This window comes from Triturus cristatus, chromosome 12, assembly GCF_964204655.1.
Source record: "Triturus cristatus chromosome 12, aTriCri1.1, whole genome shotgun sequence".
NCBI lineage: Eukaryota > Metazoa > Chordata > Amphibia > Caudata > Salamandridae > Triturus > Triturus cristatus.
Window position 1 is genome coordinate 298681341 of NC_140595.1, and position 14564 is coordinate 298695904.

General features: G+C 46.6%; 1 protein-coding gene across 3 annotated transcripts in view; it reads right to left on the reverse strand.

Annotated features, from left to right (window-relative positions):
• Positions 1-14564, reverse strand: part of LOC146775920 (anillin-like) — a 284167-nt gene that overhangs the window by 40771 nt on the left and 228832 nt on the right. For all 3 annotated transcript variants that reach the window (XM_085639582.1, XM_085639581.1, XM_085639580.1), the window contains exons 18-20: positions 9746-9775; positions 9390-9411; positions 9167-9276 (exon numbers count right to left, since the gene is read on the reverse strand). In XM_085639582.1, the coding sequence (XP_085495708.1) occupies positions 9167-9276; positions 9390-9411; positions 9746-9775 (162 nt within the window). The remainder of the gene's footprint in view (positions 1-9166; positions 9277-9389; positions 9412-9745; positions 9776-14564) is intronic.

Genomic DNA, 14564 nt, shown 5'->3' on the forward strand with positions numbered 1-14564 from the left:
GAAAGTTCCACTGTAGGACCCACATGTATCATCTGTTGCAGGAGAAGAGGAGGATGCACGAGTTTAGGACACATTCTCGGGAGACCCAGGATTAAGTTAAAAACATTAAGTTACTGAATTTGACTTGCTGTGTCACAGTGGCAAGATCTTTGTTATATCCTCATAATCTGCATGTATGTTACCCAGCCAAGCTTTCTTCTAGCTGCTCAGCCACAGTGAGAGATGGAATCGGAATGTTGGTGTGACTGATGAATGGAATGCCTGGGTGGATGAGTGATGACAGTTGGAGATGGGCTGAGCAGCAGGGAGGCTGCTCCTGGTGGGTTTGGAGTAAGGGCTGGCAACTGGAATGTGGACTGATGTACAGATTTACATGGAAACAATAAAGACGCCTTCAGACTCCTCCTAGCTACCTGTGTCATAGGGCACAACATATTTTGGCAACGACCGGACCTGGACTCAAACGTTTAAAGGCTTTAAAAGCAGTCTACATATGGTACAAGAACCAAGAGTATCTACGGGAACCAAGTGTAACTTCGGAAGACAACAAAGAGAACTTAAACCAAGCGTAACCAAGTAAAGACCGCCTTATTGGAGCTAAAGGCTGTTCAGGCTGGACTGTTCCCATGAGGCACAGGGTCAAGACTGATTTGCATATGGCCATGTCTGAACTGGGGTGGCGTGGTGAGCAACATAAAGATGGATTAAATCCAGATCTGTGACTGGGGGTGAAAGTTTTGCCAATGTGCAACATTCCGTCCATCAGCTTGTGTTTTTTGGAGCTCAAGGCAAGCCAGTCCCACCAATGTCCTTGTCAGCAGACGGTCCCAACCACATTTAACCAGCCTGGACATGCACCATTGAACATTTAAAAAGGGCTTTTTTTGCCAGTGTGTAAGTGGCGTAAGGCACACTACTGCCACATGTGGGTGATCAAGCCACATCGTTTTGTGAGATCTACAAAGTGTGTATGATTTGATTTTAATAAGGCAGTTTAAGTTCAAAGTCATCTTTACGTTTTCTACGAAGAGCACTGTAAGTGTCTTGGCCTTGTGCACTGGATCAAGAGGTTTTATTACACTGCAACGAGTGAGTGAACCCAACGATTATCTAACAGCGTATGACTTTGTCTGAGGCAAGTTGGATTTGGTCTCTGGAGTGTCCCAACGGGGTCTACTCTTATTAGTTTTCAAATTGGAGCCAATCTGTCCTCACATTGTCTGGTCAGTGTGGCATCAGAGGCTCAACCTCATTGCCACCAAATTATGGGTACGGTCTCCTCACGCGGATGTGAGAAAGTGCCATCATTCTTGCATGGTATGCCCCCACTTTTTGCTGAATGTACTTTGACCAAGTGTGCCCTGGACTCCTGCGAATCAGGTGCCCGGGGCCTATGTTCCTTCCCTAAAAACCTAAAACCCAAATTGGCAAACCCTGGCCACATGTCAGCCCCTGGTAAATGGTACCCTAGGCCTTGTGACCAGGGAAGGCCTCGAAGGGCTGCAGCACTCATTGTGCCACCCTTAGAGGCCCTGTACCCTTACACACACTGCACTTGCAGGCTGAGTGTCTGGGTACAAGACAAAACAAAGTCGACATGGCACACATCCGTGTGCCATGCCCACCACCTACACTGCCCTGGCATACATCAGCCACCCCTCTAGCTGGGTGCCCTATGCCAGTGGTGTGGGCACAGGAGCCCTGTGCCCTACAGTACCCAGGTCCATACCTGGGCACTGTAAGTGCAGTGCTGCCATTTAAGAGTACATGGTGCTGAGCGCTCGTCCCAACACGCACTCCATAGCACCTTAATGGCAACACTGAAGACTTAGAAGTTTGGTATCAAACTTCTCAGCGCATTAAATCCCACACTGACATCAGTGTGGGTTTAATGTACCAAGCACCCCAGAGGGCATCTTAGAGATGCCCCCTGAAACCTAACCTACAATCCACGTCTGGTCTGAGAGGCTGCCTAAGCTGCCACACAGCAGACATGTTGCTGGGCCCCTCGGTAGGAGAGCCCCTGCTCTCCTGGGCCTGCAACAATGCACATCCTGGGCAAGGTGCTAGATCACCTCCCCCAAGATGGGCAGGGGGAAGCTTCAAAGGCATGCCGCCTCTGTGAGCTTCCCCAGGCCACTGCAACCCCCCACTCTGGCGGGAAGCTTGGCTGGAAACCCCAAATAAGGATAGGGGATGTGCCAGTCTGCCAACCCCACCCCTCAGGTGGGGGAGGCGAGGTGAAGCACATCTCCGGGCACTCGCCATCTTGAAGATGGGAAGCCCTGCCCAATCAGGACTAGGCTACTGCCCCCCTCCCACAGGAGAGAGGCAGGATAGGGGGTGTACCCACCCCAGGACAGGGACCCATTGGTCCCTGCCCTTCACCTACCTGTAACGCCCCTAAATCTAGTATTTAGGGGCACCCTGAACCTTCCTTCCCCAGATTCCGAAATACAAAGAATAGCAAGAAGAAAGAAGACCTGCCCTGCAGCTGCTAAGAAGAGGAAGACACCAACTGCTTTGGCCCCAGCCCTACCGGCCTGTCGACCCTCGAACCTGCTCCTGCTACAACCCGGCACCTCTTGTGGCCAGCAACCTCACAAACCCCGGAGTACCTGGCTACCTTTTGGCTCCAAGCCCCTAGGACTCCCATGAGTAGAGGCTCTACTGAAAATCTACTTCTAATCCCTGGCATCAGCCCGGAACCACGAACCCTTCACACTCTGCACCCGCCAAGCCTGGCCTGTGCCGGAGTGAACAAAGACCACGAGAACGACCACACGGCGACTGTGACCCCGAGTCCGGCACCCAAGGACTTCCCTTGACGTTCCTGAAGACGCCTGCAGCCTCAGAACTAGGTGCCCCTCCAACCGCGATCAACAGAGGGTAAGATTTCCCAACACCAAAAGGCACCCCTGCACCCGGCACCCCGCGGCCCCCTGTGCCCAATCCCGGGGTACCTATCTATCCTCCAACGACCCAACTTACCTCTCGAAGTGGTGGTGGCACCTGAAGAAGCTTCGTCCCCGAGCTTGCAGTCTTTTTCTAAACCGGAGCTTTCCCATTGAAATCAACTGAGCGTCCGAAGGCTCAAAAGCACCCTGCACCAAGCCGCCCGAGTGGACCTGGCAGTGTAACCTCTACACCCATCTACTTCCCCATTTGCCCTGAGCAAGTGACCAGGAGCCCAGCTCCCACAGCCGCGTGGCCTGCTAGTCAACAGCCACCAACCAAGGCCCCCCTACCTCTCATAGGCTAACATTGGGCCTAACTCTCTCTGCACCCGGATGCCCCTGTGCCGCTGAGGGTGAAACAACTGTAACTACCCGACACTGGGAGACCCGTGAGTCTATGCCCAGAACCTTAACTCTGCCAGTCGAGTACTTACCTTTAAACCGATAACTCAATTTTCTCCATAGGGTAACATTGACTGGTTTCTTCTGAAATTTCTTCTAAGTGTGGAGTTTTCAAAACTTAAAATATTCACCAAAAATCAGACGAGTAACGAAAATACTCACCTGCTATTAGGCGAGCTCCCTGTGCCGGATCTTGGTGCCCAGCACGGACTCTGAAAAATACTTACAACTGTACTTACCAGTAACCCAATTTTCTCCCATAGGAAATCATGAACTGTTTTTCTGTGAATTTTCTTCTAAGTGTCAATTTCTGCAAACATTAAATATTCTTTAAAAATTGTATAATTTCTGAAAACGTAATTACTTACCTGTTTTGGGTAAAGGTCCCAGTACTGAGTCTAGGTACCCAGTACTGGATTACAAAAGTAACGAGAACATACTATACCTGCAACTTGAATTTTCTTTCATGGGTAATCATTGACTGTTTTCTATGAAATTTCTTCTGTCAACTTTTAAAATAGCAAAATATTACTTAAAAATCCTATTAGTAACTAAGTCGACTTTTATCACTTGTTTCTAAGTACTGTCCCAGGACTGAATCTAGGATCCAGTCCTGGAATCCCAAAAGTAATCCTGAAAGTAATCTATTGCAAATAACTTGAAACTCCCATTGAACTCAATGCATTATTGTGTTTAAAACTGTGTTGCCTATTGCAACAACTTTTAACTTTCTACAAAAGCCAATTGCATATTGCAAAAGTATTTATATAAAGCATCTCATTCTGAGAAAGTATATTTTAATTCCTATTGTTGGTTCTAAAATAAAACAGACATATATTTTTTATATAAACCGTTGGCCTAGAGTTCAGTTCTTGAGTGTGTGTGAGACCATTTGCTGACTGAGTGTGTACAACAAATGCTTTACACTGTCCTTTGATACTGCCTTACTGCTCGACCAAGCTACCACTTTAGAGAGTAAGGTTATATCTAACTTTAGCCTCTGCCAAACGTATGGGGTCTGTGGACTCTGTACACCCTGTACCTATTTGGGAACAGTATATACAGAGCCACTTTCTCACAGCTGAGGATCAAGCTGGCACCATTTTTTGTCACATCGGTTTATTTCTTTATCTGCAAAAGAAATGCTCTCTAAGGCCTTTTGTGCTAAAAATACAGGGACGTATTTCCGGATTCAAGTGAGTACACTGTACCTTATTTTTTGGTTTTCGTTCCGGTGGTTTGCCATGTGGAGTAACATTGGCAGTTTAACCAATGGGCGACATTTAAAAGACTGCCATGCGTCAATTATCTGCACGTGCAGGCTTACTTGTTTGATTGGAGTCTTGAAAAATTCTTGCTCGGCCAGCTTTGCCTAGTCGTTCTCTACGCAGCGTGACACTGCATTGGGACATCTTGCTGCAGAAACGCACCATGAGCCATCCGGCTCTGCGTTCCCTGTGTGCCGCCATGTTGGTTTTGGCCACATCTTTCAGCCACGATCCTTGGAGGGAGTTTTTTTCAAGTGAGTTTCACTCGGTCAGCACTGGATCAAGTTTCAAGGAGACCCTTGGTTTCACAGGTGGTAGCGACACTGGAGACTCGCTGCACAAGTTGATGCTTTGGTAAGTGCCAGCAAGGACACCCTGTGGACACCGGTGCAGCGTTTTATATGCAGGCACTGAGGTGTAGTGCCAGCAGGGAACCCCTGTGTGCTATGCCTTGGACACGTTATTTGGATGTAAGGTATGAGGAAATCAACAAGTCGGTGGTCAGTTTGGAAGTACATGGTTTCTTGGCATGGACTATTTATCTGGAGGTGAGGTATGGGAAGATCTACAAGACTGTGGTCATTAAAACACTTTTGTATTTTTTTTTTTTTTACAGTCTCCATTGATTAACTTGCCACACGCTATATTAGATGTGAAATGGTCACAACTTGTGTAGTACACATATGTGAATTCCCACATATATTGTTAGTCTAGTGGAGCTTTTTGATGATTTTTGATCTGTAGGCTAAAACGGTGAACTTTAGACTATTTGTTTGAGTACTTTGTTGATGGCAATGTTTTACATGTGTCCACTATGGTTTACCAAGTTTCACATGGGGTGCTCTATACATGTGTGTGCCCCCAGAGTAGCACAACTCTGGTGAGAGGTCGCTCACCGGCGAGAGTTACGGGTTTTTAACATTTTTACATGTGGTATTTGTGTAGAGTTTACATGATTTAAAGTTAATTACTAGTAAAGTTTTGTGATGCCACAGTTTACGCTTCACTACAGGTGGGTGGCCTATGTATTTTAGTGGTGGTAGTCACTGTACTCCCTTACATTAGGGATGGGTTGGGTACCAGTCTCATTTGTACATTTTACATTTAGTGTCCTCTACATGGAGGTAGGCATATGGGTTAGTTCCCATCTACACGTATATTGGGTTGGGCTATGGGTGGTAGCCCCATTTACATGTTTTACAGTATATCCCTACATAGGGTGTGTGCTTATGGGTGTTAGCCCCATTTTACATTTTGTTGCATTATGTGTGCATGTCATCTTGCACTGCACGTTTGGTCTGCACATGGGGTCGTATGTGTTTTTAAGTCGTTTTGCACTGCACGTCTTGTCATGTGTGCAAGTCACCCTGCGCCTCACATTAAGTCTTGTGTGTAAGTCGCCCCACGCATCACTGGTTAGTGTTGTGTGTGCAAGTTGCCCTGCGCCTCACATGTTTGTTGTTCTGTGTAAGTCGCCCAGTGCTTCAGGTGTTGAGTGCAAGTCGTCCTGCGCCTCACCGTGTGTACCCTTCCCTGAGTTTGAACTTTTTTCTTTTTCTTCTGTATATTATCTTGTTTATAGTTATTCCCATGTTTTCCCACACTTTGTTTTCATTTAGAAGGAAGAGGATAATGTTATATCCTCATATTGTGTATGTATGTTGTCCAGCCTAGCTTTCTCCTAGCTGCTCAGTCAGAGTGAGAGATGGTATCGGAATGTTGTGTGACTGATGAATGGAATGCCTGGGTGCCTGTGTGGATGAGTGGTGACAGTTGGAGATGGGCTAAGCAGCAGGGAGGCAGCTCCTGGTGGGGGAGGAGTAAGGGCTGGCAACTGGAATGTGGACTCATGTACAGATTTACATAGAAATAATAAAGAAAACTTCAAACTCTCCATGGCTACCTGTGTCATAGGGGACAACCGTCTTGAAAACCAGTATCCAGGATACCCCATGCAAAGGGAAATCTCTTTACAAGCATTAGGTGAAACTTTACTATGCAGATGGAAAAGCTCTGAGATTATAGAAGAGCAGCCATTGTCCAGAGGTGGTCCATGAGCCCCTCCTTGGAGAGCCAGCTGTTGAGGTATGGGAATCCATGTATTCCTGACCTGGGAGGATGAGCTGCAACGACTGCTATCACCTTCATAAACAACTGAGGTGTCATTGTGAGGCCACAGGGTAGGACGACGTCGTCTGTGAGAGCACAGGACAGATGTATGAAAATAGGCTTCCTGCGAGTCCAAGGACATCAAGTCTCCTGGGTCCAGAGCAGAAAGAACTGGAGCCAGAGTGAATTTGCCCTTCTGTAAAAAGGCATTCTGAGGTTGGAAGTCAAAGATGGGTCTGAGTCTTCTTTCCTTCTTCGGAACAAGAAAGTTGCAGAAGTAACACCTTTTGTCTATTTCAGATTCTGCAGCTCTCTGTGGCACCCTTGGCCAGGGATCGATTGACTTCTTGCTGAAAAATAGAAGCATGGTCTGCCGAAATGTTTCCTGGAATACGGTTGGCAGACTGACAAAGTTGGAAGAGCTCCAGATCTACATCAAAGGGGGCAGTAAGTAAAGAAGTGAAGTCTGTGTGCAAAGGTGTCACCTACATGAGGCTCTGTTCAGTCAATTCTGCTGTGGGCCAATGCCATAGAGGAGTCAAGTTAAATAAGCTTTATTCGAAAACACATTGTGTATCATAAAAGCTACATACATCACTAGGTTAACACATGATTTAAAAAAAGAGGAATTAATCGCGTTAAATGAGAAAGGTATGTACACAATGGACCAAAAAAAAAAAGTGGTAAGACGGCAGCACCAGTTGGAATGCGGGAGCTATTGCTCGAAGAGTTCTAGATCCACCATGTCACCAGTGAGTAGTTTAAACTTGAGGAATCTGCAGTTAGAAGTATCCATTATAAAGCAATATATCAAGCACCTGGATGCCTAAAAATAGGAAGATGTGTGTGACTGGATGGACTATTTCCTTATTTAATGTACGTAGGCAATGCCCACCTCACTGCTATCATTAAAAAAATACAACAAATTTTCTATGACCAATCACTCTACACAATAAATCTTGACTATTTACAGATGACCACCCTGCCTTTTGTTATACAAGATGTCTGACTGATACGCTGCAGATTGACTATGATTAATGCCCAGTCTTAAATGTCAGTAAATTCAACATCTATTTGGAAAGTAGAGAACGGTGCGAGCGAGGACCGCTCATGGTATTTTCTCTCCATAGATCTTGCTGTGGGAGTCTTGTGGGAAGGACACAGTGAAATGGTTACATTTCCTGGACTCCCTGTGGCCTCGGTTTTGCTTCTTCTTGTGCTCAAGGCCTTCCAACCTCCCTCTAAAAGTATTCTTTACCAGTCTCTGAATGTACTTTTTACATTTCTTTGCAAATTCATACTCTTGTTAAATGAGAGCTTGGTAAAAACATAAGCCAGAGTGAGTAGAAAATGTACTGCCTTCTTCCTCCCACAAGAGGGGTTTTTCACAAAGAGTGAAGGCATCAAGATGCAAGTAGGGAATAATCCACATGAATAGATGTAGAAAAGGGATGGAAATAAGGCAGACACTAAAGGAGCAGTGATTATTGTCTATTAATTTTCTATTTTTGTAGTTATATTCTCAAAGCAAGGGGATATAAAACCCCAACAGTATTAGGAGATCCTCTCATATTAGCTGAAAAAGACACCACTGTGAAGCACTGCTATTATAAGGCCTACGGAGATATGGAAGCTGCCGCTGGCTTCTTTAAGGAACAATGTTTATTTTCGATCTAGTTTACAAAGTTACCTACAAGGCTGCAATTTCCTTACTTTTCTCTCACTTTCCCATGCAGCAAAGTTGGGGCTTATTCTGCTATGTTTCCTTTTGTAGCATTTCCATTTAATTGAAATCCAAACACTTAAATGTCTCAGAAATGTTGGCCTCAGATGGGCTAGAATGTTTATCACCATTTGCTAATGTTCTACATAAATGATGGAGGTAAAATTGCTAACCAGCAGTTTTATTTAAGGATCCTGTTTGAAGTTTTAACTCTTCCACTGCTTTACAAATGTATCGTGGCACAAGAGTTATAACATTAAATAGAAATGGATCAGATATATGGGTGAATTTTCTACTAAATTGTAATATGTAGATTGGCTAAAATTTACCAAATGAAACATTCTAGATGAACCATGTGAATCTATAGAAAATCCAATGCTGAACAATGCAATCCATAATGCATCACAATGTTGCATGGAAACACTAGTAGAATTCCTCCTTGTATGCACAGGAGAAAACTAAACAACCTTTCCACAGAAGTCCCACTGTGACAGATTCTGAGTCTATGTAGCCAATAAAGAGAAGGATAAGCTACAGCACCCTGTAAGCCACCCATGGGAAAAGGAAAGGCAGCTTAGAGGACCCAACAGAACCTCTAAGTAAAGGATTAATCCACCGATCCTCTGCACATGTTCTACACCCAAGACTTTAAACACAGTGAAACAAATCAGAGACAAAGCATAAGAGTTACACCTCGGATGCCTTACCTTATCAAGTGTAAATGTGGTCTTGTTCAGGGATTCCCGTGAGACTGTAAGGGAGCCTACTAACAGGAAGTTGCTGGTTCGAATGGAACTGCCAGTAGGAGAACTGATGGCTATATCACAAGAAAACACATTTAATAGACAAGAGTTAAATAAAGTAAAGAAAGAACATATAAAGAGGTGTGCAAACTATCCTTGATCAGACAAAATAGCTGGACTGTCTTACCTGGTGAGGCAAAACTACTTTTCTGTGAGAGAAAAGGGAGGGGGGGGGGTGGGGGAGAAGATATAGAAGAGGTTATTGATTTTCAGACAGTTATCACTATATAAAATTCAATTCAACTTCAAAAGCACGTAAATGCCTTATTCCATCAGGTTTCATTACAGAGTCGCTTTAAGTACACTAAGCAACCCTACTATATATCATACAGAATGCAAGTCTCTCCTCTACACCAGATTCTAACAAACCCAACACAGCCCTGATCGCCAAACGTGTTGCCCCCCCCTCCCCAAGACTCTTGCCATTGACACGTATTTTACGTAATTAATTTTTTTAATATCAGTCATCAGAAAATTACTTACTCTGGAAGTTAGCAGCTTTTTTGGCGTGATCTAAAAAGAAAATGAACAATGCAAACAAAAAGAATCAAACTTTGAAGTTTGCATCAGTGAAATACACATCTTCAACAAGACATTTAATGTAGACTTCGAGAAAGAGGATACAGTGTAGACCTCAGTGGGTGATAAACATTGGTAAATATTCCAGGATTTGACAGGATGCACAAGTTACTTACTTGTGTAATGATATACCTGTATGAGACATTAGTTGGTGATAGATTCCTTACCTTAGAAAATCCCCAGGTGTCAAACTGGATCAGGAAAGTTTTAGTCAACAGTACCCCTGCGCGTCGCCAGGCATCGTCATACGGCACCGCGTACGTCGCTGGCGTCATAGACGCCAAGATGACGTCGTCAGAGCTACTTAGACACGCCCATGCACATTGGTATCGTCGGCACCGGGATGACTTCGCTGGAGCTACTTAGACGCGCCCACGTGAGCGGACCTCAGTTCTGTACACGACTTTCTGCGCCAGGAACGCAGAGCAATGCAAGAAACTGACCACTGGTGCCATGAAACTAGGGACCTGAAAGGGATGACCTTAACCCTAGAAATCAGTTCGCAGAACAGGGAGGATGGGTGGGGCGGTAGGGAATCTATCACTACTAATGTTTCTTACAGATATATCGTTACCAAAGGTAAGTATCTTGTGCATCTGAAATAAACACTTAGTGATAGAATCCTTTCCTTAGAATAGATACGTCAGCGATACCAACCCCGGTGGTGGGTCTACGAACCAAGATCACACCAGAAAGTCACGGAGGACAGAACGGCCAAAGAAGCAGTCTCTCCGGACTTGGCTGTCCAGGCAGTAATGCTTGGTAAACGTGTGCAGCGAGGCCCACATAGCTGCCTGACAGATGTCATGCAAGGGAATTCCCCGTCCCAAAGCAGTAGTGGCTGCCATCGCCATGGTAGAATTGGCACGCAGCCCCACTGGAGGCTCCTTTTTAGCCAAAGTATAACAAGCCTTAATGCACAGAACGACCCACCGAGTGATGGTCCGCTTGTGCACGTCCCAAACTTTCTTGGCTCCCACGTAGCCAAGAAAGGGCTGGTCATCCACCCGGAACTGTTGTGTGCGATTCAGGTAGAATGAGAGCGCACGTTTTGGGTCTTTTGAGGGATGCGGAGGCGGAAAGAAGGTAGGCAGAGTGATAGTCTGCCCGATATGAAAGGCAGTCACAACCTTCGGCAGAAAAGATGGACGAGTCCTTAGAACTACTTTGTCCAGATGGACAGAGAGAAAAGGAGGTTTAGAAGAAAGAGCCTGGAGCTCACTCACTCTTCTGGCAGAGGTGATGGCCACCAGGAAAGCTGTCTTTAAAGTGAGAAGACGAGGAGGACAGTTGTGAAGTGGCTCAAAGGGAGCACACATTAGAAATGTCAGAGCCAGATTCAAGTCCCACTCAGGCATTAGGAACGGAACAGAAGGGAAAAGAGAAGTAATGCCTTTCAAGAATCTATTTACAAAGGGGACTTGAAAAGGGAAGGTTGATCTGGAAGCCGTAAAAAGGCTGAAATGGCCGAAAGATAGCCCTTGATAGTGCCCAGAGCAGAGCCCTGCTGGACCAAAGAAAGGAGGAATAGAAAGACCTCTGAAAGAGGAGCAGAAAGGGGATCCACAGCCTTTGCTGTACACCATGCCACAAAGTTATTCCACCGGCAGGCGTATACCGTCTTATTGGAGGGACGCCTGGCTGCCAAGATTACATCACAAACTTCGGGAGGCAGGTCAAGAGACGTCAACTGCCACCGCTAAATCTCCACGCAAGGAGGTGGAGGCTTGTGAGAAAGTGCCATCTTTCTTGCATGGTGTGCCCCCACTTTTTGCTGAATTGCTGACTGTACTTTGACTGAGTGTACCCTGGGCTCCTGCCAATCAGGTGCCCAGGGCCTATGTTACTTCCCTAAAACCCAAATTGGCAAACCTTGGCCACCTGTCAGCCCCTGGTAAATGGTACCCTAGGTACCCAGGGCCTTGTGACCAGGGAAGGGCTCTAAGGGCTGCAGCACTTATTGTGCCACCCTTAGAGGCCCTGAACCCGAACACAAACACACTGCCCTTGCAGGCTGAGTGTCTGGGTACAAGACAAAACACAAAGTCGATATGGCACACATCCCTGTGTGCCATGCCCACAACCTACACTGCCCTGGCATACATCAGCCACCCATCTAGCTGGGTGCCCTATGCCAGTGGTGTGGGCACAGGAACATGAGCCCTGTGCCCCTACAGTACCCAGGTCCAATCCTGGGCGCTGTAAGTGCAGTGCTGCCATTTAAGAGTATATGGTGCTGGGAGCTCGCCAAACACGAACTCCACAGCACCATAATGGCAACACTGAAGACTGAGAAGTTTGGTATCAAACTTCTCAGCACATTAAACCCACACTGATGCCAGTGTGGGATTTAATGTACAAAACACTACAGAGGGCATCTTAGAGATGCCCCCTGAAACCTAACATACAATCCATGTCTTGTCTGAGAGGCTGCCTAGGATGCCACACAGCAGACCTGTTGCTGGACCCCTGGGTGGAGAGCCCCTGCTCTCCTGGGCCTGCAACAAGGCACATCCTGGGCGAGGTGCTAGGTCTCCTCCCCCAGGATGGACAGGGGGAAGCTTCAAAGGTATGCCGCCTTTGTGAGCTTCTCCAGGCCATTTGCTGTACCCAGCAACTGGCCCCCACCGGTTCTGACCCCCACTCTGACGGAAAGACTGGCCGGAAACCCCAAGTAAGGACAGGGGATGTGCCAGCCTCTGCCAACCCCACCCCTCAGGTGGGGGAGGCGAGGTGAAGCACATCTCCGGGCTCTCGCCATCTTGAAGATGGGAAGCCATGCCCAATCATGACTAGGCTACTGCCCCCCTCCCACAGGAGAGTGGCAGGATAGGGGGTGTACCCACCCCAGGACAGGGACCCATTGGTCCCTGCCCTTTACCTACCTGTAACGTCCCTAAATCTAGTATTTAGGGGCACCCTGAACCTTCTCTCAGATTCCAGATTTCAAAAAGCAAAGATGAACAAGAAGAAAGAAGACCTGCCATGCAGCTGCTAAGAAGAGGAAGACACCAACTGCTTTGGCCCCAGCCCTACCGGCCTGTCGACCCTCGAACCTGCTCCTGCTAAATCCCGGCACCTCCTGTGGCCATCAACCTCAAACCCCGGAGGACCTGGCTACCTTATGACTGAGCATCTGGGACTCCCATGAGCAGTGGCTCTGCTCAAAGCAAGTTTCTAACCCCTGGCATCAGTTCGGAACTGCGAACCCTGCACACACTGCATCCGCCAAGCCTGGCCTGTGCCGAAGTGGACAAAGACCCCGAGGACGTTCCCCCGGCGACTGACCCCGAATCCGGCACCCAAGGACCCACCCCGACGCTCCTGACTACGCCTGCAGCCTCAGAACCAGGGACCCCCGCCAACAGCCATCAACAGAGGGTAAGATTTCCCGACATCAAAAGGCACCCCTGCACCCGGCGGCCTGCGGCCCCCTGTGTAACTACCTATCCTCCAACTACCCAACTTACCTCTCGAAGTGGTGGTGGCACCCGAAGAATCTTCGTCCCGAGCTTGCAGCCTTTGTTCGTCCTTGAGTTTTCCCATTGAAATCCATTGAGCGCCCGAAGGCTCAAAAGCACCCTGCACCCAGCTGCCAGAGTGGCCCTGGCAGTGCTACTCCTACCTGCTTCCCCATTTGCCCTGAGAAAGTGACCATGAGCCCAGCTCCCACAGCAGCGTGGCCTGCTAGTCAGCAGCCACCAACCAAGGCCCCCCTGCCTCCCATAGGATAACACTGGACCCAACTCACTCTGCACCCGGCTGCCCCAGTGCCGCTGAGGGTGTAACAACTGTACCAACCTGACCCTGGGAGACCCCCGAGTCTGTGCCCAGAACCTTAACTCTGCCAGTCGAGTACTTACCCAAAAGCGGATAACTCACTTTTCTTCCATAGGGTAACATAGACTGGTTTCTTCTGAAATTTCTTCTAAGTGTGGAGTTTCTAAACTTTAAAATATTCACCTAAAATCAACCGAGTAACGAAAACGGAAATACTCACCTGCTATTAGGAGAGATCCCAGTGCTGGATTTTGGTGCCCAGCACTGACCCTGAAAAGTATTTACAACTGTACTTACCACTAACTCAATTTTCTCCCATAGGAAACCTTTGACTGTTTTTCTATGAAATTTCTTCTAAGTGTCGATTTTGCTAACTTATAAATATTCCTTAAAAATCGCCTGTGTCACAAACTCAGCTTCTCAACTGCTTACAGGTGGTACACTAGTGCTGGATCTAGGATCCAATACTGACCTAGGAAAAGTACCCATAACCCCACTTACCTGCTAAGTGAATTTCCTTCCATAGGATAACATTGGTAATGTGATCAGAAAAAGTTTCTAAACGTCAACTTTTAAAATAGCAAAATATTGTTTAAAAATCACCACAGTAACTAAATCAAATTTACTCACTTGTTTCCAAGAACTGTCCCAGGACTGAATCTAGGATCCAGTCCTGGAGTTAGAAAAGTAATCCTGAAAGTAGTCAAGTGCACATAACTTAAAATTCCCATTGAGCTCAATGTATTATTGGGTTTGAAATTGTATTGCATATTGCAACAACCTGTAACTATTACCTACAAAAGTCAATTGCATATTGCAAAAGTATTTAAGTAAAGCATCTCATTCTGAGAAAGTATATTTTTGATACCTATTGTTGGTTCTAAACTAAAACAACCATATATTTTTTATATAAGCCATTGGCCTAGAGTTCAGTTCTTGAGTG